This window comes from Epinephelus moara, chromosome 3 (genome assembly GCF_006386435.1).
Source record: "Epinephelus moara isolate mb chromosome 3, YSFRI_EMoa_1.0, whole genome shotgun sequence".
Lineage (NCBI taxonomy): Eukaryota > Metazoa > Chordata > Actinopteri > Perciformes > Serranidae > Epinephelus > Epinephelus moara.
Genome location: NC_065508.1, coordinates 17,815,967 through 17,836,455, shown reverse-complemented (window position 1 = coordinate 17,836,455; position 20,489 = coordinate 17,815,967). Strand labels below are relative to the sequence as shown.

Sequence of the window (20,489 nt, the reverse complement as noted above, 5' to 3'; positions counted from 1 at the left end):
CAAAACTTTCCATTCACTTTCCTCCAAGCCCTCCCCTTTTTTGTTCTGTCTCTGTACAGTACTGACATCAAGGCGCAGAGCTCTGGGTGCCCACAGACGGCAACAATAAGTTTGTCCTCCATATGTGATGCTCTGTGATGTAAGGAGAATGACAGCGCTGAGAAGTTTGCGCAACACAGCGTCATGCAAATTTTTTGAGAGTGAATATTTGACTTACATTTACCAGGTGGTCATGAACAGTGATGTTAATACGATTTGTTGGGTGTATAGATAAGCAAACGTTAGCTAAGATGTTCGTCAAATCAACTCGGCTAACGTTATAATAACGTCAGCACTGTGATTGTAGCTTGCTTCAGCTGCCCTCAAGTGGCCAAAAAAGATCAGTTCTTGCAGATTTCATGTCTGCAAAGAATTTTTATGAAGCACTGTAGATTTCCCATTTTTAACATAATTTACTTAAGAATTTTGCAATTTGGAATAACTTAGAGCACATTGAAAATTCTGGCACGGCTGCATGCAGGGGCGTTGGTTTCATTCAACATGGCGGATGTGTTGACACATATTACACAGGAGGTTTTGTGGCCCTCCAGCAAAAAATTTTGAGCATCAAACTTTAATTTTCCTACATTCTGGTGATTTTTTATGTACTAATTTGCACCTTATCTGCATTAATTCATGGTGTAAATGTTGTTGATTTTGTCAAAATAAAAGTCCTCTGCTACATTCATGTTTATATTGGGGAGGACAAATGCACATGTTCTAAATAATAAGAAGGGCTGGTTTCCTGCATCCCCCCGAAGTCTACACCCATGGCTGCATGTATAATGTATGTATGTATTCATGTTTTTTTTCCTGGCCATCAGAGGGCCCATTGTAAACGGAGACCTTATAGATCATGCCAAAATGATAAACACATCTCTGTGTTTCTGATTTCTGTTGTGGGGATTCAGCTATGGCCAACAGATGGGATTTTACTGTTAGATCTAAATGTAGTCCGTCTGTATTTCCACAACACAGAGTAAAGGAAGTGGACAATACTCCCAATCCAAACACTGAAATAACTATGCTATAGACAATGTCATGGAAATAATGAGCTCCCTGGAACCCATGTCAGCATGATCTGTGAAAGCAGCCTTTTTGCTCAGCAGCACTGTGTGCAGTCTGTCCGCAGGCCTGTTTGATCAACAGGTGTCAAATTATCGCTGCGGTTCCCATGACTCAGTCAGTGTGCAACTGCAGATTTGCTAGACCGAGTGGGCGCTTCAGAATAATATTGCTTCCCTTCTCTGTGAACTCCCGACGTGCTCTCTGCGTCCCCTCCCCTTCCACAATGACTCATTGTGTTTCTTTCACACTTTGCGCCAGACAGCTCTGTCTGTCTCTCATGAAACAATATTTTGAAATGGACGCACTCCCCTTCATTACTCTCACAAAAAGGCTGTCATATTTTTGTGTAAGCTGTTGGACCTGACAGTTTGCAACAGTCTCTCCCTCAGTTGTCCAGAGAGGCTGTTCCAGTCAAAAGGGTGAGAAAGGGGCGTTCTACTTTATTGCTGCCAAATTAAATTAGTAATTAACATTTTCACGTTGCCATTTTCCCATGCAAGTCGTTAAGTGATGACAGTATTGAAACAAGATTGATTTTAAACAAACATGCTGCATGGAAAGCTATCTTTGTCTCTTTTTTTTTTTGATGGAAATCCTATCAGTCCTCATTTTGTGGATGTTTGAATTCGTCTCATGGGCCAATTCAGCTATGCATGCTTAGTCTTGGCTCTGGCAATTGTAACAGCTGGGGGCAGTCAGTAGGTATAAATCATGCAGTCGGTCAGCTCTCTGTGTATGTGTACTCCGCCCTGCTGCCCATGTAGCCCAGATTCGGCGAGAAGTGAAGAAAATGTGAGACTCGGGGTCACGACTCGGCCCAGGATTGGAGGCACTTCTGAGCCACTGTTGTGATATTAACAAATCTCATTTGCTGTTGTTTTATATCAGAGAACGTCAAGTCATGCGTGTCACAGAGGAGGCTTTGAAATGGTTCACGTCAAAAGATTTCATTACACATTTACCCTTTGTAGCTCTGCGGTAATCGCGCTGTCTTGCAAAGGAACGCAGCTGAGTTGAACTAATTTCAAAAGATTAAATAAAACATTTCCTCGTGTGCTGCAGCAGGTAGTTCCTCGCTGATGCATACAGTGTTTGTGAGGAACTGAAGCATTGCAAATCAATCAGGCAGTCTTTTGATTCAAAGGGAGCCAAATTGTGTTAAGTTAATTAAGTCTGATAGATGTGTTTGCTTTCATAGCTGATTAAGGTGCTCAGCAGAACCCCTGAGTTTATACTTCATCAAAATACTTCCGAAATCTATCAAGGGCTCTGTTTTTTACACCCTTACCCTCTCGTTAATTAAGTTGGCCCTGATCATTTTAGCTGATGATTGGAGTCGGGCCAAGAGAACACGGACAATACCGGGATACATGTCATGAACACTTTAGTCTTCATCCCCTTATCCTGAGCGGCTTGGTTTAAAGGTCAATATTTTAAACACGTGCTTGTAATGACTGTAAACTATTAAAGACGGACCCCAGCGAGCTCTTTTGTTTCACTGGATGAAGAAGACCAACCACAACTTCACGGTTATGATCTGTAACTAATAATGGCCTCTTTTCAGCTGCCAGCCAGAGCATCCGAAGCCTCTCCAGGATTACATGATAAGTGTGTTACAGTTCAATTGTCCATCAAAAGAAATAATGAATAGGTCCGGTCCGCAGTGAACTCATTTGGCACTCGAGTAATGAGGAGTGTTGATGAGGTATTCAGGGCCTATTCTTCCCGAGCCAAATCTGGTGTCTGAGTCTCCACAGGGTTATTCGCAAAGCTTAACTGTTGGCCCTCAATTTGAGAGTCAAACAAATCTTACCCAAACATTTCTCAAGGCTTGATTGCAGCGATGACTGCTCCAGATGTGAGAATGTGCAGCACTGAAATACACAGATGAAAAAAAAAAAACTCTTATAGATATATAAACAAAGATCCATCTTGTTTAAGGCACAGACCATCGATGCCTTCATGTCTTTTGTTATTTTTGCTTTTGGACAGAGTATCTCACTCTCCTGCCAGAGTTTGTTATATCACTGGGAGCACGGACGAAAATGTGTTTTCAGTTAATAACTCACCTCATCAGTTTTTCGTGCTAAGAACAAAAGAGGTCACAGAGGAAAAGCACAACTCAGCCTTTTTGTCTTTTTGTTTATTCTGTGTTGATGTTAATGTGAGAAAGAGTCCAATAAAAATAAAACAGTGACATGAATGATCTATTGGCTTCACTCAGCCACTGACTCTGTGCTCATTACAATGAAACCTCCAGAATAACAACATTGTAAGATACAAATTATAGATGTGTGAACTGTGTTATTATCTTCAGTCTTGAAGTGATTTGTCGCATTAATGGACCATTTCAGTTCTTTAGCATGCATGCCTCTGTGAGGTCACTAGGTGTAAATCACTACTATAAGCAGGCCAGATGTCTGTAGTGATGTTTGAAAAGCCATAATGTCACACTTTACATAAAAATGCCACTAATATAAGCTAAACACTATTAGCTCTGTCAGTGTTGTTGCTGTTGTTAGCACTGTTCATGTTGTTAGCACCATTAGCCACTAGAAATCTGCTCAGCTACTGCCATGTTGAGAGCCATGTGCAGGTTTAAAGGCGTCTATTGACAGAAATGGATTATAATATTCATAACTATGTTTTTATTAGTTTATAATTACCTGAAAATAGGAATTGTTTTGTTTTAATTTTAGAATAAAACATTTATATCTACGCTATCAGTGTGTTATGGTGCCTGACAGCATCAGGGGAAGTGCAGCGAGATAACAGTGTAAGTCAAGAAGGCGAGAAGTCCAAGTAGGGTGGGTGAGAGGGGTGGTAGCATGGGCCCAGCAATCACCGGCTTTCACCTGGGGGGTCGGTGTTCACCTGAAATTGTAAGTGTATTTTGAAAAGACACAGTGCATGTAACAGGTTGAAGTTGACACAGCACCCTAGAACGTCAACAGCAGATGCACCCAAGTGGTGACATGTGACATGATCAGGATGAAAATGTGACTGCTTGGCACATGGGAGAAGTTTGGTGAAAAGATGGTGGGCATGACACATGACCCATAAAGTGCAGCCATCACCCTCTGGTGGCTGGCTGCAGTATAATTGGTATAATTGATATAATTGATATTTTGGCTTCAGTTTTGTAAGTGGGAGGAAGAGGAGACATGTCATTGTGTCATAGTGACAGGGTTATCTCAGCTTAGGTTTACAGCACAGACAATAGCCTATATAATCATGGATGATATGACAGCTCCCCAAAAGTGAAGCCAAAATATCTTGATTACTCCCTGCTGGCTGGCTGCAGTATAGGTCATAAACTCCGCCCCTCCATATTAGTAGATGGGACATTTGCCAAACTAAGGACTCCAAGTACACGTCAAATAAATTCTTCCCAGTGATGGTTTCTGTAATTTTAGGTAGTTCATTTTTCTGATGGTTAAAACTAGTAATTTGGTGTTGAAAATGGGGGATCGATGTCATTATTGGCAGCTATGTGTGCCAACTAGTATGCTCACCATCAATGGCAGTGGGCCTATCTAGGATATTTTGGCATCATTTTTGTACAGTGGGGGGAAGTGGAGCTGTGACTTCCACCTTCAGTCTATGGACAATTACCAGACAGGGAGGTTTCAATGAAATATGAAGATCATGATGATCAAGTTGCATTATGGGAAATGAACAATGTTTTTGGACCTTGAACCAAAAGGGACTAAGAGCCTGGATATCTCGACCTTCGCTGCTTTGATTCTGATTGTTCTTTTTTGTGGTTTGTCTCTTGTGAGTCAACCACCTTTATGGAAGCACAATATAAAATGACTGTTTATCCCTTTAACAGATGCGCTGTTTGATGGTATTTCTTGACAATGTTGACTCACTTTGATTTCAAACTCATTGCCTGATCAGACACAAAAGGGAATTATGGTTTTGTTTTTACACGTCTGACTGCTAACATCTTTTAGGATTGAAGACAAAATTAGTGGTGAGGGTGTGTGACCAGGAATAATTAGGAACTTATTTCATTTGTTTGATTAATTGTTCAAACAAATGATTGATCGATTGGTAGTGCATATTGTACAAAGTGATCTGGGAAGTGTAAAAGTGGCAGGAACAGCCGGGAGTTTATAATAGTTGACAGAAGCAGACAAACAAAGGTTTATTCATCAAGAGATAAGTAATGACAAAAGCAGAAATGTAATCATCTGACCACAATCATACTATTCTTCCCCATCTTGTCAACATGTGTATGTGGGGAGAAATTGTTTCAGATTTTCTGTTACTTAAGAGTTTTATGTGATGAAATCAGTGAATGCCCACTGACTGCTTAGAATATAAACGCTTTTACTGTGACTGATCATTGCCCAAAACTGTGGAAACATACGTGTGTACATAACAACCTCTTGCACAATAGTACGTCCATTTTTTATTTTTTTATTTATTTTTTACATCAAAGAATTCCTGCATGAAAACACTGCACTTATGCAACCGAACCGTGGACGCCTGAAGTACTAATCATTATCACTTCAAAATTACTCAGTAACAGCTTTTTGTTCAGGCAAAAAAAATAAATTCATGCCAGGACTGGCTGAAGAACAAACTCCATCATTTCACTGCAAGCAACAACAAATCCTCAGATGGCCTTTAGTGGAGTTGCAATTGAGCCAAGAGAATTAGTATTATGGATAAAAAACAATAATTCTGAAGAGATTTATCATGATTTTGATAACATTGGGCATCAGATATTTTTAGCAGCTGTGGTGTCTGATACTGTGGGATATCTTTGCAACACAAACGAGCTCTGCTGAGCAGAGCTGAGCTCCAGCGGACTGGAAAATAGTATTTCTGCAGCGTGTCAAATCTCTGCCATTTGGCACAGTGTCCTCATTACCATCAAATATACCGCTAAAGATGAAAAGACCCAAACTGGACCCTCGGACTAAAGGCCAGGTGTTTGCCTCATCACATAAATCAGGAAACTGCAGAATGTCCTCAAAACTTGAAATTATTTGCCAGACCAAACACTGTTTAAAGTGAACCTCATTGTCATATCCTAACAATAAATTGTTAACACTTATTACAATGTGTAGCGTAATCTATCTGTTAGGTATCTTAAAATCAGATTTTCAAATTGCACTACTTTTAATGCGAGTGTTGGTTTTGAATGACATGAGGACTTGTTCCTAATAGGGGTGTTTTCAGAGGAATTTCATATGGATATATATTTATCTATGTATATATACATATAATACAGATTATAAATGAAGACGGCTTTGCAATAGTTTCCACAACCCTCAAAAGGATAAGAAATGAAAGCTTAAACAGTTAATATTAAATTCAAAAATGAAAATGTCAAACATATGCCAAAGAATGACAAGATCCAAGAAATATTAACCATGAAGTATCAACTGGAAAGCTCTGTGCTCACTGTGTGACACACGTATATTACTTATAATTCAATACATACAGAAGCAGGGAAATATCCACACTTGAATGTAAGAATGCAGAGTCCCATGAAATATCTTCAGAGTACCTATTGATTTATTCCACCTGGGCTGAACCTGCATTCCACATCTGCAAGCTGCTCTGAAGAAGAATAATTGAAGTCATATGAAGGACGAGACCATGAAATCAAAAGGGGAATGAACAACAAAAACAGAACATGACTAGAAATGAAAAAACATTTATTTTAAGCTCGCTGGAAATGTCACATATGAAGTGTCAACTTGGAGTATATAACACATTATCCTTTATGTGTTTAAGAATGTGGACTGTAACTCATACTGAGCTGCAGACGTCTGTTTAAAGTTATAAACCACTACTGTTCCTCTAAGCTCTCTTGTTCCTGCCCAGTACAAATTATCACAGCTCGCTTTACTGAGAGATGATACTGAATTCATACAATCACACTGCTCTATCTCAGACCTATAAGAGCAGGTCCACTAGACTCAGCAAAACAAAAGATATTAGTCATAGTTATCAGTTGTGGGACAGTGGATCAATGGTCTATCAAACCAATTACCTAACACTTTACAGGATATATACTCTCTAGCTGATTTTTAGGTGTTAAAGCATTTGACATGTTATCAGGGCATTAAATAATCATTATCAGTTGTTATCACTACCATTATAATGCTTCAGATGGCTGCTACCAGGAGGCCAGAAGGTGCATATCCAACATTGGGTGCAGTTTCGTTAGGTCTCAGTTTCACTTTAATTAGGTTTAGGTGCCGAAATTTCGTGGTTAGGTTTAGGAAAAGATCGTAGTGTGGGTTAAAATACTTATGTATGTAACGTAACATAATGCAACGTAACGTCAACACTGACTTTTGGTTTCACACAGGACACAAACAGCGGTCTCCTAGGTAAAAGTCTTGTGTTTGTTTGACCCATGTCACTACCAATCCGTACCGAAAACTCAGTTTGTTCAGGTCCTTTCTCCTGACCCAGGCTATTCGAGGTAAACACCTAACCCCCAGCCATCATACACATGCGTAGAACAAATTAGTTTTGCGGTACAGATTGGACAGTGCTATGATTGGCTTGCACTACTTACTGTGATGCTAGTATTCATCACATTAATGCATAAATGTCAAAGGCGGTTTGGGCAAAAAGCTCATGGTTAGGGTTAGTCATAGCCAATCACAGTACAGTAGGGCAGGACTTGCCAAGAGAAGCAGTGGGATCCTTAAAGGAAATGACCACTTTAGAATGAAAATACAGACAGTACTTACTGACCCAGCTAGCTGTTATCCTCCGATACCCTGAATGAGATTTGTGGATTAAAAAACTACACTGGACTTCTTGTCGGGATGAGGGTCAGTAAGTACTGTCTGTATTTTCATTCTAAAGTGGCCATTTCCTTTAATAATGCAGCAGCGACAACCCATCCATCCACCCTGACCTCCTCTCGTAAATTGTTGCTCTTTGTACATCACCTCCTTTGCTCCAGTCATCATTACTACAGCCACCAGAGGTCGCCACCTAAGAGGTAGAGTAGGACCATACTACCTGAAATCTAAGCTTCTGATGACAACTGATGGCGACCATTTCATGAGCTGAGAACATTCAAAGTGGTTGGCATCAAACCATGCCATTAAGGTTATTCGTTGTTTGGAAAAAGTACATCTGGTCAACAAAACTCTCGTATTTTTCAGTTACCACTGGGCTCAGTGTGGATTTTATTGTGGTATTTTAGCAATCTACACAAGTCTTTTGTCTTTCTTCACTTGTCAGAAGGTGAAAAGTGGGATGAATGAAGGAAGCCAGAGCAGCAACATTCAGGACACTTCAGCAGGATGGAGATAAACAAGATGTGCACTGGAATCCACATTACCTCACTAATTATCACAGCCTGTTGACTAATACCAGAATTAAACATATTAATATTTGTAGCCTGCTGCATTCAAGGACATGCTCATGGAAACAGGTCGGTCCAGAGGAAACACTATGCAAACATACTCAAATTGGCTTCTCCCAAGGAAGGCACAGTTATATTTTTATTACTACTGAACTCTTTTGGCAAACAGTTGATGCATACTACGCAAGCATGCTGGGTTCACTTTGGTCACAGCGGCAGTGATGGAGCAGCTGCTTAAAACCATCAGTTTGTCCTTGTCATAGTGTTAATCAGACTCAGGGGAACAGAAAGAATCACAGTAATTTCAGGGGCTGCTACCCGGTCACAAGTCCCACCAGCAGTTATCTAAACCTCAGGGGCTGAAGCTTTTATAATACCTAATGTACATAATGATCTACTGACTGCTGTAGGCTGAGTTATATATACTTTTATTTGTGAAAGATGAGTTGGTTTTCAATCAATCAATCAATCAATCAATCAATCATTCAACATCAACAAGTTGTTAATCAAGACAGTAAGAAAACCACAGTTGAATTTGACTTAAAGCATCTGCACAGATGAGGGGTCTGCTCTGCTTTGGTTGGTGTTCCTATCAGACTGGATGCTGGCTGCTTGTTCCATTGATTTCTTATACACCATCCTGTGCTTAGTCTTCATGTCACTCAGCAGGGACAGAGCTTCCTTATGCTCTTGCTTGTTAACGCCTGTGCCGTGTATGGCACTGCCTGTACAGAGAACAAAATGTTACACAGAGAAAAGGTAAAGTTAGCTGACATCCACTGTATCAGAAATGCGCATACTTAAGGGGACTTCTCTGATCGTCGTACTCTCTTTGATTTCCTTGATCAGTTCATGGACCCTTTCAGTGGGGTGTTTTATTGGCTTCAAAGGTGGAAGGTTTTTAATCTGTGTAGAAAACAGTTATTCTTTTAAAGTCATGACATTTCTTTTCTTCTTTAAAGTACTTGCTTGATTTATTAAAATTTGACAGTAAGGTTGAGTGTGAATGCAAAATATTAAACCCTTCTCTCTCTTCCTCTGTATGGCGTCTGGATACTATCAAGTTTTGGTTTAGAGTCTCTGTAAATATTAAGATTCTTCAGTGCGTGTTCCAGCATCCGAACAGTGGTCTGAATTCCTGCTGGAGGAAAAAAAAAGAAAAAAAAAAGACATGAATATTCTCTTTCTCTAACTTTTCAAGGCTTGAGGAAAACGTACAAAAATAAACAGCTGCAGGTGAAACTGCAGTCCTCACCGACGGGCTCCACCACATCAGGGTTTGGTTTCGCATCCATCAACATTTTGTAGCATGGGAATTTTTCAGGAATGATATCGTCCTTGTTTTCTGCGGTTTCTTTTTCACCAGGTTGGAGATCAAACTCGTACTTGGGAACATCTGTTGCCTGAACATGAATAACTTTCAGTCAAGAGAGTAAATGCTGAGACTAAAACAGAGGAGGCATATAGAAACCACAAAAACTGGACATGTACATACCTGAGTAACAAAGAAGGGCTCTGTGTTTTCTTGGAGGGTGCCGTCCCCACTATTCTCGCCCTCTGATTCTCGTGTTCTCTCGACAGTCGCCTCACTTTTCTCAACATGAGTTTGAGAAGGACTGGGTGCATTCATCAACACTAGCTTCTTCAACACCTTTGGGATTTTTTCTTCCACCTGCAACACATAAATATGTCAAAAGAAGATAACTGTCATGTTGCCACATCTGGAGTGTCATGATCAAGAATCGACAATGCAGAACACATCCAACCTTCCATTTTGGGTCAGTGGACACCTTCAGTGGGTGCTTCACAACTTCCTGTGTCTTCTTACGCTTGATCGTTATCCCCAGTCTCTCTTGGAGGTAGTGGGCCAGTAATGGAGGCTCTCCTGTGCCCCAACAAAGACATCCAGCATTCAAAATTCAGAGTCAATCTTTAAAAACTCTTGGAAGAAGAAGAGAGAAGGATTACCACTTCTCTTTGTGGTCAGAGGGTTGGAGTGAAGGTCAATTTCTCTGAGCATTGGGAAAAGACTGACAGCCATCACTGCTTCTTCCTTGGCAATCTGATGACGAAACACTGATGAGACATGTTAGCTCATTTTTTAAATGGGGTCATGGTTGATTTATTTGTACAAATTATCCAACACACCTTGTTGTCAGCTAAATTCAGGAACTGAAGCTCTGGTAGTGGGAAATTGGATCCTTTGAGGAGGTCGTCACAGTTTTTCTTGTGAGCGATCTAGGGTGAGCGACACAGATAATTAAAATATGGGAAACACGGTGATGACACATCTCAAAGACCATCATTAGCACAAATTACCTGTGAGATTGTCTTGAAATTTTCACCAGTGTCAGGATTTGGTTCAGTGTGGGCTGGAATGAGGAGATAAAAGTGACTAAATATTTAAGATTTTTCTGAGGATGTTGAGAAAAGTCTAACATACAGGTCCATTGTTAAGTTATTTACAGATGACTTCAAGGTGACCATTTACCAAGTCCCTCTTCTCCAGCATGCTCTTCAATAGAAGTCTGCCATGGTTTTGAACACCCCGTCAGCTGCAAATATGGGATTTCAGAAATGCGGTTCCCCTGTAGGTTTAAAAACCTTAGCCTGTAATTGACAATTAGAAATGCTTCATGAATGTTCCCACAGGTCCTGTTATGCACAGGGATATACAAGTCTGCCTTCAAGGACCAGTGTAGGATTTAGTGACATCTAGTGGTGGAGCTGCAGATTGCAGCCAACTGATAACTGTGGCCTTCAGGTGCATTTGCAGCATCAACTTCAAGCTGCCACTTCAATATAAAAAAGGACGTAAACGTATTAGAACTGGCTGCAGTGTTGGAGGCAGGGCCATATTCATTCCGATGGAAGTTTGTCAGTAATGCATGAAGCCAAAAGACTTTGATTTCCTAGATACAAAATTACCTGGATTTTCAGCATCGTTGGGCCCATACAGCAAGCCAGCTGAGTGGCTAACCTCACCTTTAGCCCTCCACTAACTTAAATGGGAATAAAATGATTGAATCATGCAGCTCTTGTGGACTTTTGAAATGTTAGCAGACCGAATTCAAGTTCTGATAGTGTCATTTTGTGGATGCTCACAAAAAAAAAAAATCCACTGATTTACAGGCGTCTCTTTCCCAATGCAAGTCTATAGGAAAATGGCATTGCAAGACAGACCTGGACACTGTTATACATGGTTTGGCCTCCATTTCCAATTGCTTCAAAGACGAGACACGTGTAGTTGCAGACACGTTCTGTTTACAGCATACACAACACACACCTAAAAACCATGCCTACCACTTGTACAAGACAAACCCACCATCACGATGGTTATCTGAACTGTGCTACAATGCAACATTGTAGTGAATAAATATGAGGACAAACATAGCAATAATCTACTTGAAAAGAAACATTTAGATGTGTATTCCTTGTAAGTAATAAGATGTAACCTTGACCCTAACCTTAACCGCCTCTCTTTTAACCTAACACTTCATAGCTAGCTAATTGCTAACTAAGCATTTTGTAATGGCTTCCACTTCCAGGTCAATGGGCGAAAGGGGCTGATCATGGACTGACAAGTAGGTATAGTAGGCAATTATGTAGCCGCTCCAACTGCAGCTGTACCCACTTGTCAAAGTCAGGCGCCCTGTGTGTGGTTTCTCTGTCCTGGGCTACTATAGAAACATGGCAGTGTAACATAGCAGGCTCCGTGGCAGAGGACCCACTACCTATGTAACTATATACAGCTCATTCTGAGCTAATGAAAACACAACAATTCTTAGTTTTAGGTGATTATGCACTAATGAAAACACAACTCTGAATATTATATTCCAGTTCTGCCAATTTATCCCGCTAAGTTCTCCACACTGGTCCTTTAAGTAATACTTTGTTTTATATAGCAAACTTCAAACCACATCACGACCTCCTGAGGTTTGCAAGACTGTTGAAGACTCCAGAGGTCAGTCTGTTATCGTCAAGCATCAGGACTTCAAGAGCTTTAAACTGTGTGTCTTCTTCTTTGGGTGGCCTGTACAAAAAAAGAAAAGAAAAAAAATCACCAACATCATAAAATCCACATAAATACATACATTTAAAGTAACACACTCTGTATGTGCACACCAGTTTCTGCTGGACTTTATATACCTGGCTGTAGAGCAGGTGTATTGAGTGTCATTACATTTGCCTCAGCAGAATCAGGAGTGTGAATTTGGAGCATTTGTGCACCCCCTCTTGGTCAATTTGAAAAACTTTCACATGCATCTTGTTTGCGGCCTTTCTCTGAAATAAACTCTTTGGACAGGTTCTCATGTTGTGAAATCATACCAATGCAGCGATTATTATTAGCATCAGTGCTGGTTTAAGAACTTTAAATACTATTAATTCTTTCTTATATACTGTAACCATAAAGGGAAGGTAACACTATGTGAGACAGATATTGTATAACGTGGCTGCTTAAGGACATCAATCAGGGATATTTTCTGAGCAGACTGGAGGCAGCCCCAGACTGTAGTTAGAGGATGAATTTGCATTTTGCTGAAAACATATTACGAAACAGATTAGTTGTCTTTCATTCTGCCAGCTTCCCCATGACTCATATCAAAGTTTTTGTGGAATAGCTTTTAAATGGAAAGTAGGCTTTTTGCCACTGTCTCACTGGCGAAGCAGCCGTTACACAAAGCAGTGTTTGACAGAGCTGACCTGTGTGAAGTCGGGACAGAAAAGCAAGCCCACACTCGCTAATTAAATCAATCATGTACTTGAGTTTTGCCATTTTCCCCAGAACAAATACTGTTGGAGGAGAGGTGGATTTCTTTTTATAAATATACATCAAAGAAGACAGACAAAACCTGTTCATTTGAGGTGTCTGCTCATGTTCGAGGCATGGTTTTGAACTAAAAATCCCATGACGAACTTTGTACCTAGTTACTCCTACATTGCTGCTTCATAAAAAATAAGATACTTACAGCTGAGTGGTGTCATGGTTGGAAGAACCCAGATCAGGAGGAAGATGATGAAGCTGATTTCCAGTCAGATGAAGGACTTTTAGACGTGGAAGCTGCCCAATGGAAACAATATCATCAGCTGACAAAGAGTTGTAGGACAAATCCAAAACCTGTGAGGATAAAAGGAAATTATTTAGATATATGTATATTGCTACAAGCACCTGTTAGCAGAATGCAAGGCTGAGATATTGCAATTAAACATATAATTGATGTTACACACTTAAATTCTCTACATTAGCTGCTGCTCTGTCGGGCTATGGCATTTATGATACTGGTATTGGACTCTGACTAACACTGGTGTATATGTCAAAATCATCTTACCTTAAGATGAGGAAAGTCACTAGCTTGAAACGTCATATTGCTGATCCCATTTAATGACAGAGAGAGTTCTCTTAAAGACAGGAAACTGCTGAAAGACCCTGTAGGAAAACATTTTCTGAGAGTCACCACTTTTTGCAACAGGCACTCAAACTTATTAAAGGTACATGTATATGATATATAATAATAATCACCTAAAGAGAGGGAGTTAATGGATGCATCGATGTAGGCTACATTATCAAACACCTTGAGTTCTTCATGCTTAACCTGCACACAGTAAGGAAACAAACCTTTTATTGTTTTAATCTGCAGACGACCAAATATTTTTTATAACAAAAAATAAAATTGATTCTTACAGAGTTCAGTTTCTGCTCACTGATGTCAACAGCACAGAGCTCATACGGCTTATCAACACAGTGTAACTGGAGCTACAAAAGAAAATTGTTTGGGGGTCACTAACAGGCAACAGGTCATGGGATCATTCGTCAAATAAGGGTCACATAAGGGACTGTTCTTTACTCATCAGAGGATGGGGACGGCTGGGGTGTGACCCCTTCTTTTTTTTTTGACCCTCCTGAAGCTACAAATATTTTTCCTTGAGCCTCCCTGAGTGACTGCCGGAAAATGCATGACCCTCTCTCTAATATAAATGAGTTATTTAATTTTTAAACTTACTCTTTTATGTTTTAAGGTTAAATGTTAAAAGTTGAAGATTGTTGTTTTTCTCTCTTGTCATGCATACTGATTTATTTTTGGCCAAAATTTACATGTGACATTGGACTAAGAGACTTTGATGAAATATCACTATTTTAAACTCAGATTTGGGTTTATTTTGGTTTGTTTTTTATTTCTGATGGAAGCCTTTGTCACACACGATGTTTCCAAGGACCAACGGAAATTTGAAAACCCAACAATTATTTCTGTTTTTACAGTTTCTGGCTGTGATAAATGGTGTAATTTTGGGGATTTTAAAGAAACTGCATGTTTTTTTAAAAACAAATCTGTGGTAAAATAATTACAAAATACAACCATTTATTTATATGCCCCTCCCCTAAGCCAAAATAAAAGACGTAAATCCCTCCCCAGTGCTTAAAAAATGATTCCCCCTTTCACACAACTCAGTCTCACTCCCAAGTTGTCGAAATCCGGCATGTCAGACAGCGACAAAAAAAGCCCAACCTTTCACGTCAGCATAATACGCGGCTGGTTGCTGTCATTCTTTACGCCAGCCAGCGGGAAAACAACTAAAGTTAAGGCGGTGGAAACCCATGTAGGGTGGGTGGGAGCGGTGGTGGATGGGTCCAGCAACCACTGACTTTCACCCAGGAGGCCAGTGTTTGCTTCCCATAGCCAAACCCTGTTCTTTTTTCCTAAACCCAGCCACGTGTGTGTGTTGTTGAAGGAAAAAAGTCAATTCGTGGTGTCATTGCGATGTTGTGTGTTTATTTTAAGAGACTGTATGTAAACTGTGTATTTCCTTTGAAAATTGAAGCGCATTTTGAAAGAAGATGATGCATGAAACAGACAGAACTTGACAAGGCCGCCCAGAATGTCAACAACCAACGCACCCAGGGTACTTTGCATGACATATCTGGATGTGGAAAGTCCATAACCAAATGTCAATATGTGACGAGGCTGGAGTGAAAATGCGTTGTGCCCCCCCCCCCCCTCGTAAAGAACAGTCCCTAAGTATATTTCAGTGACTTACCAGGAAAGGTCCGTCTAATGTGTTACCTTGAGGAGAACCAGCCCCTCTGTTGCTATCATATTCTTTACAAGTCTCTTTTATTCTTCTGTGCACGTTCCTGTGTTTCTGCTTCTCTGCCTTTCTGTAAGCCACAAGCCAATGACCAGCACCTACAAGGAAAGTCAAATTCAGCATCCAAACAATCAGTCGGACGGCTCCAACTCATTCAAAATGCAGCAGCCAGAGTCCTTACACATACACATAAATTTCAACATGTTACTCTGCACAATATCAGGTACTGCATAGATATTATCATACAACCCGATGAGGCCTCTCAGGTCATCAGGCAGAGGTTTTATAGCTGTACCCAGAACTAGATCAAGTTGCCTGCTGACCTGGGGTTCAGCACAACTGTGTCCACATTTAAAAATAAAATTTGAGACTTCTTTTTCTCCCAGGCTCATGGTTAATTAGTGTGTGTGCACAGTCATTTGATTGCACGTGATTGTGTTGATGTTTTTGTTTTCTCTGTGTTATTATGTTGATGTTGATGACTATTGCTCATACTGTATTCTTATGTTTATGCTTCTTATGTTATCATACTTTTATCTGCTGTCTTTCAATGTAAAACACTTTGAGTTTACGTGTAATGAAATGTGCCATATAGCCTAAATAAAATTGCATATGCCATAAAACAATGGCAGCAGAAACTGTTTGCAGTTTTTAACATGCTACTTTAATGTCTGGGGTGTTTTTTACTTTTATTTTTATTTTTTAATAGTTATTTAACTCAACCCACCTTCTTTCCTTCGACGNCTTTCAATGTAAAACACTTTGAGTTTACGTGTAATGAAATGTGCCATACAGCCTAAATAAAATTGCATATGCCATAAAACAATGGCAGCAGAAACTGTTTGCAAGACTTTAATGTCTGGGGTGTTTTTTACTTTTATTTTTATTTTTTAATACTTATTTAACTCAACCCACCTTCTTTCCTTCGACGCAGGAATGTCCGGGTTGGGAAACATTTGGTAGGATTGCTGTGTCCATGATCAAATTTATAGGACGCTGCTGCAGTCATCTTGCTCGCCTGTGAAATCCACTCATCACAAACAACTTTTTATGCAAGTGTTAATTACGCTCTTCACGAGGTGAGCTGGCACGGCTACTTGCTACAATATATTTTGATCCGGAGCTACACTGTAGTGCTCAGTATCCTAGCAACAGCATGTCAGACGAGCGCTGCTCCTCCCATCCAGCGGGGGGCGCTAAGAAGTGAGCGCGCCTGTTTTCATGACAGGCGAAGGCGGAAGAAACCCGTGAGCCCAGCTAGTCAAAGATTGAATTCAATGATAAGATAATAGTCCGCCTAACGACCCGAAGATATTGTGAGATATTTCACATATGTCGGCACGAATATGCTGCAGTTTTCCAAATACAAACACAAGGTATCAAATTACTCACTGAGACGACTTTATGTTCGACCCGTGTCCGTTAAACTGTTTAGCTAGCTACACAAGCTAACTAACGTCTAATCGGGGTTGAACACATTGCGCATGCGTGACGCCGCACACCAGAGTCTCTACATGATTCTGATAGCTCCTGCGCTCTTACAGATAGCAGCCACCTCGTCTGTCATTTTGATATCATGCCTGCACGGTATGATAATGAATATCTGGCCATACTAAATATTTGAAGCGCTAGCTGGCGTAGGTGGCCAAACGCGACTTTTAGTTTGATCCGGACGCGTCTAAGCGAACACGGAAGTGAGTGTGATTTCACCTCTTGCCTCAGCGCCGTCTTCTTTTCTGATGAACCCATAGCATCAGTGTCGTGAACATCAGAGGTCCCTTTTGTGGCGAGAAATTAGACGGTATAATGCCGCTCACGCAGAGACCAAGGGTGACAGATGTGAAGAGTGACAAGTGAAGGTGAGGGTTTTGTTATGCACGCCCAATATACGCTAGATGCAATTTGTAACAATGCAATCCTATGTGTCTATGAGGAGCTGTTGGAGTGTGAACTCTTTTAGTGTAAAGATTGTTGTAGATTTAAAAAAAAAAAAACGAAACGAGACTTGACATGCATATGTAACATATTTAATTGCAGGAGCTCTGATCCACCATGGGAAATACGCCATCAAAGAGTGGCAGCGGAGAGGAACCGGTCAAAACAACTTTGTTTGAAAAGGAGCCAAGTGGGATAACATACAGGATTCCTGCCCTTATTTATCTGAGGCACTGTCACACCTTCCTCGCCTTTGCAGAGAAAAGATCCTCGCCCTCTGACAATGATGCCAAAATCCTTGTTATGAGAAGAGGAACACTGAAAGATGATGGATCTGTTCAGGTAATAACCACGTTATTAACCTTTACTTGAATACTGTCATCATTGTATGTGCTCATCTTTTTAAAATGTTCTCCTTTGTCATGTTTTTCCAGTGGTCCTCTAGTCAGGAGCTGTCAACAGCATGCCTGCCAAACCACCGCACTATGAATCCCTGCCCTGTGTATGAAAAAAACAACAAAACACTGTTTTTATTTTTCGTCTGTATCTGGGGAAACACCTCAGAGTGCAGGCAGATCATCACAGGTAAGAACAAGGCACGTCTTTGCTGTGTGAGCAGCAGCGATGACGGACAAACCTGGAGTCAAGCAAGAGACTTAACAGAAAGTGTTATTGGTGAGACTATCCATAAGTGGGCCACATTCGCTGTGGGACCGGGCCACGGTGTGCAGCTGGAAAATGGCAGATTGATCATCCCAGCGTACGCTTACTACGTCCCTTACAGATGCTGTTCCGTCCCCATTCCCTTTACAGTCTACCCACGTGCACTGTCACTTTATAGCGCGGACTTTGGCCAGACTTGGCAAATAGGTAAGATGCTTCGGAAAAAGTCATGTGAATGTGAAATGGCAGAGATCATAGACCACGAGGGCAGGAGTCATCTTTACTGCAATGCTCGTAACACTGGAGGCCACAGGTGTGAGGCCCTGAGTGAGAACAGCGGTGTGTATTTTGACAAACCCCACATTGCTTCAGAGCTTGTTGAGCCACCTTCAGGCTGTCAAGGCAGTGTCATTGGCTTTCCTGCTCCTGAGTTTGTCCCCAACGATGACGCTGAAAGCAAAGCTTGTGGCACGTCGCTCCTGTCTCCAGACACACAAACCTGGCTCCTTTTCATCCACCCAACTAACAAGTCTGGCAGAAGGGACATGGGCGTGTATTTGAACCGATCCCCCCTGCACTCCTCAGGGTGGGACAGGCCTAGGATCATCCACAGCGGGCCCAGCGGCTACTCCGACCTGGCTTACAACGGAGACAAGGATCAGTTTTCCTGCCTGATGGAGTGCGGGAAGGAAAGTGAACTTGAGCAGATCGCGTTCTTGTCGTTTACCCTTAATGATGTCATGCAGACAGGCAGCAAGAAAGACAAGAAGATGCGCTGAAGTGCGGTTGCTTTATTTCTGTATTAACAAAGCTCTTTAACATTCTCCCGCAACCTAAAAACCCAAGCAAAAGCCACTAAATATGCTGTGCAGTAACATCTGTCTGTGTTTACTGTTGTTCTACAGTCTGGAGATGATAATGCATGCATGAGTCGTGTGTTTTGTTGTCTCCTTGTTTACATGAAGAAGTAATCCAAGTCTTAATAGTATTAATATGCAAGCAGTCGTGTAAGGAAGGAAACTATTTTTAATAGGTTGGGTGGCTGATTGCGAGCATGCTGTGCTGGACTGTCATCTTAAAAACAGGCTTTGTGTGTAGCATGTTTGACGAGTACTTCATGCCCATTTCTGCATCTTATTAAACTGTCAGTGTGTTCTGAGCAGTGGAGAGAATTTGCCTACCTCTTTTTATTTTCATACGAAGATCATAGCAGGCCTTGTAAAGTAGAGCGTAGAGTTTCCTTCATGCTCAGTCGCTCCTTTACATTTAGTATACTCTGATTCACATATGCCTTCGACTCCACTGTTTAAACTCAAGCCTGTCAGTGCACAACCTTTCCTGTGGGTCACAGTGAGCGCCGCACAGTTGGCAACAAAACTGGACAGAGAAGATAAACATTGACTTTTTACTCGCCACATCCAGCTAATCAATGAAGAGACCAACCAAACTGTACCACACCTATGAGTTTGGGGAGAGCAGAGAGATGCTTCTGAGCGTTTTTGGCTACTTTGTACTGTACAAAGATTTTTATCACATTCATTTTCAAAAGCAATATTTCCCTTGGTTTTATTATTTATTTTCCGGCACATTCAGCATGATTTTCTGAACAGGCTTTTTCCCCCAGGCATCATTAATTTAGTGCAGTATCATGGCCAGGTATGATTGGCTGGCTGTTGGTTATAAAGTGAAAGCATGTGACAGCATGTAGAAGAAGACTCACTATTTATAAAGTCACTAGGAATTTGCACACACACACACACACACACACACACACTACTGTACACACTAATGTACTGAGCGACTTTAACTTCCATCTTTGCCTAATGTTGTGAGGCAAAAAGCCTCCTGGTGGTTCCACTCTAGTTTCATTGTGTTTTTGTTGACTGTTGTGGAAAGTGACAAAACCTGCATGAAACATGTATTTTAGTAGAAAATAAAAGTAACCTGTGACCACGCGATTCATGTTTTGTTCAGTTTTGTGCAATTTTTTTGTTCTGATTGTGGTGTAATGACAGGTATTACTGCTGTAGGGATCTGTTTAAGAAGACAAGTAGGACAATAATTATCTGTCAAACAGGGACAGGGGATAATAGATGGGGCATGGGTGTGGTTTTAAAAGCAGCTATGAAAAACACTTTATCGGCTGTCGGGAGCATTTAATTCCCTCAGCAGCTAAAGGAGGCTTAGGGCATGTTGAAATGATGTGGAGGACTTTTGTTGTGAAACGACCTGTGGGGAGTTGGATGTGATTCAGCAGATGTGCAGACAGCTGGGATGAATTAAGGACAGGAAGGAGCTTTTAGTCGAGGATGGAGTCTGGATATTCTGTATTTTTTAGGTTTTC

The 20,489-nt window shown here is 40.9% G+C and overlaps 2 protein-coding genes across 3 annotated transcripts; one reads left to right on the top strand and one right to left on the bottom strand.

Annotated features, from left to right (window-relative positions):
- Positions 1 to 8,874: 8,874 nt before the first annotated feature.
- xrra1 (X-ray radiation resistance associated 1) lies at positions 8,875 to 16,877 on the bottom strand. 2 transcript variants are annotated; one of them, XM_050040190.1, is made up of 17 exons: positions 16,463 to 16,877; positions 15,497 to 15,645; positions 14,145 to 14,216; positions 13,983 to 14,055; positions 13,792 to 13,889; positions 13,432 to 13,580; positions 12,390 to 12,494; positions 10,953 to 11,071; positions 10,781 to 10,833; positions 10,610 to 10,699; positions 10,430 to 10,523; positions 10,228 to 10,346; positions 9,957 to 10,133; positions 9,717 to 9,864; positions 9,484 to 9,602; positions 9,262 to 9,367; positions 8,875 to 9,186 (listed from the first exon to the last, which is right to left on the bottom strand). In XM_050040190.1, the coding sequence occupies exons 1-17, from the start codon at positions 16,554 to 16,556 to the stop codon at positions 9,002 to 9,004; spliced, it is 1,950 nt and encodes a 649-aa protein (XP_049896147.1). In that variant the 5' UTR covers positions 16,557 to 16,877; the 3' UTR covers positions 8,875 to 9,001. The 2 variants fall into 2 exon arrangements, with proteins under 2 accessions (XP_049896147.1, XP_049896148.1); XM_050040191.1 differs by having other exon boundaries at positions 9,484 to 9,599.
- A 287-nt stretch (positions 16,878 to 17,164) lies between these two features.
- On the top strand, positions 17,165 to 20,097 carry LOC126387632 (sialidase-3-like). The gene is made up of 3 exons (XM_050040197.1): positions 17,165 to 17,406; positions 17,585 to 17,824; positions 17,917 to 20,097. Exons 2-3 carry the CDS (start codon positions 17,600 to 17,602, stop codon positions 18,922 to 18,924), a joined length of 1,233 nt encoding a protein of 410 aa, XP_049896154.1. The 5' UTR covers positions 17,165 to 17,406; positions 17,585 to 17,599; the 3' UTR covers positions 18,925 to 20,097.
- The last annotated feature ends 392 nt before the right edge of the window (positions 20,098 to 20,489 follow it).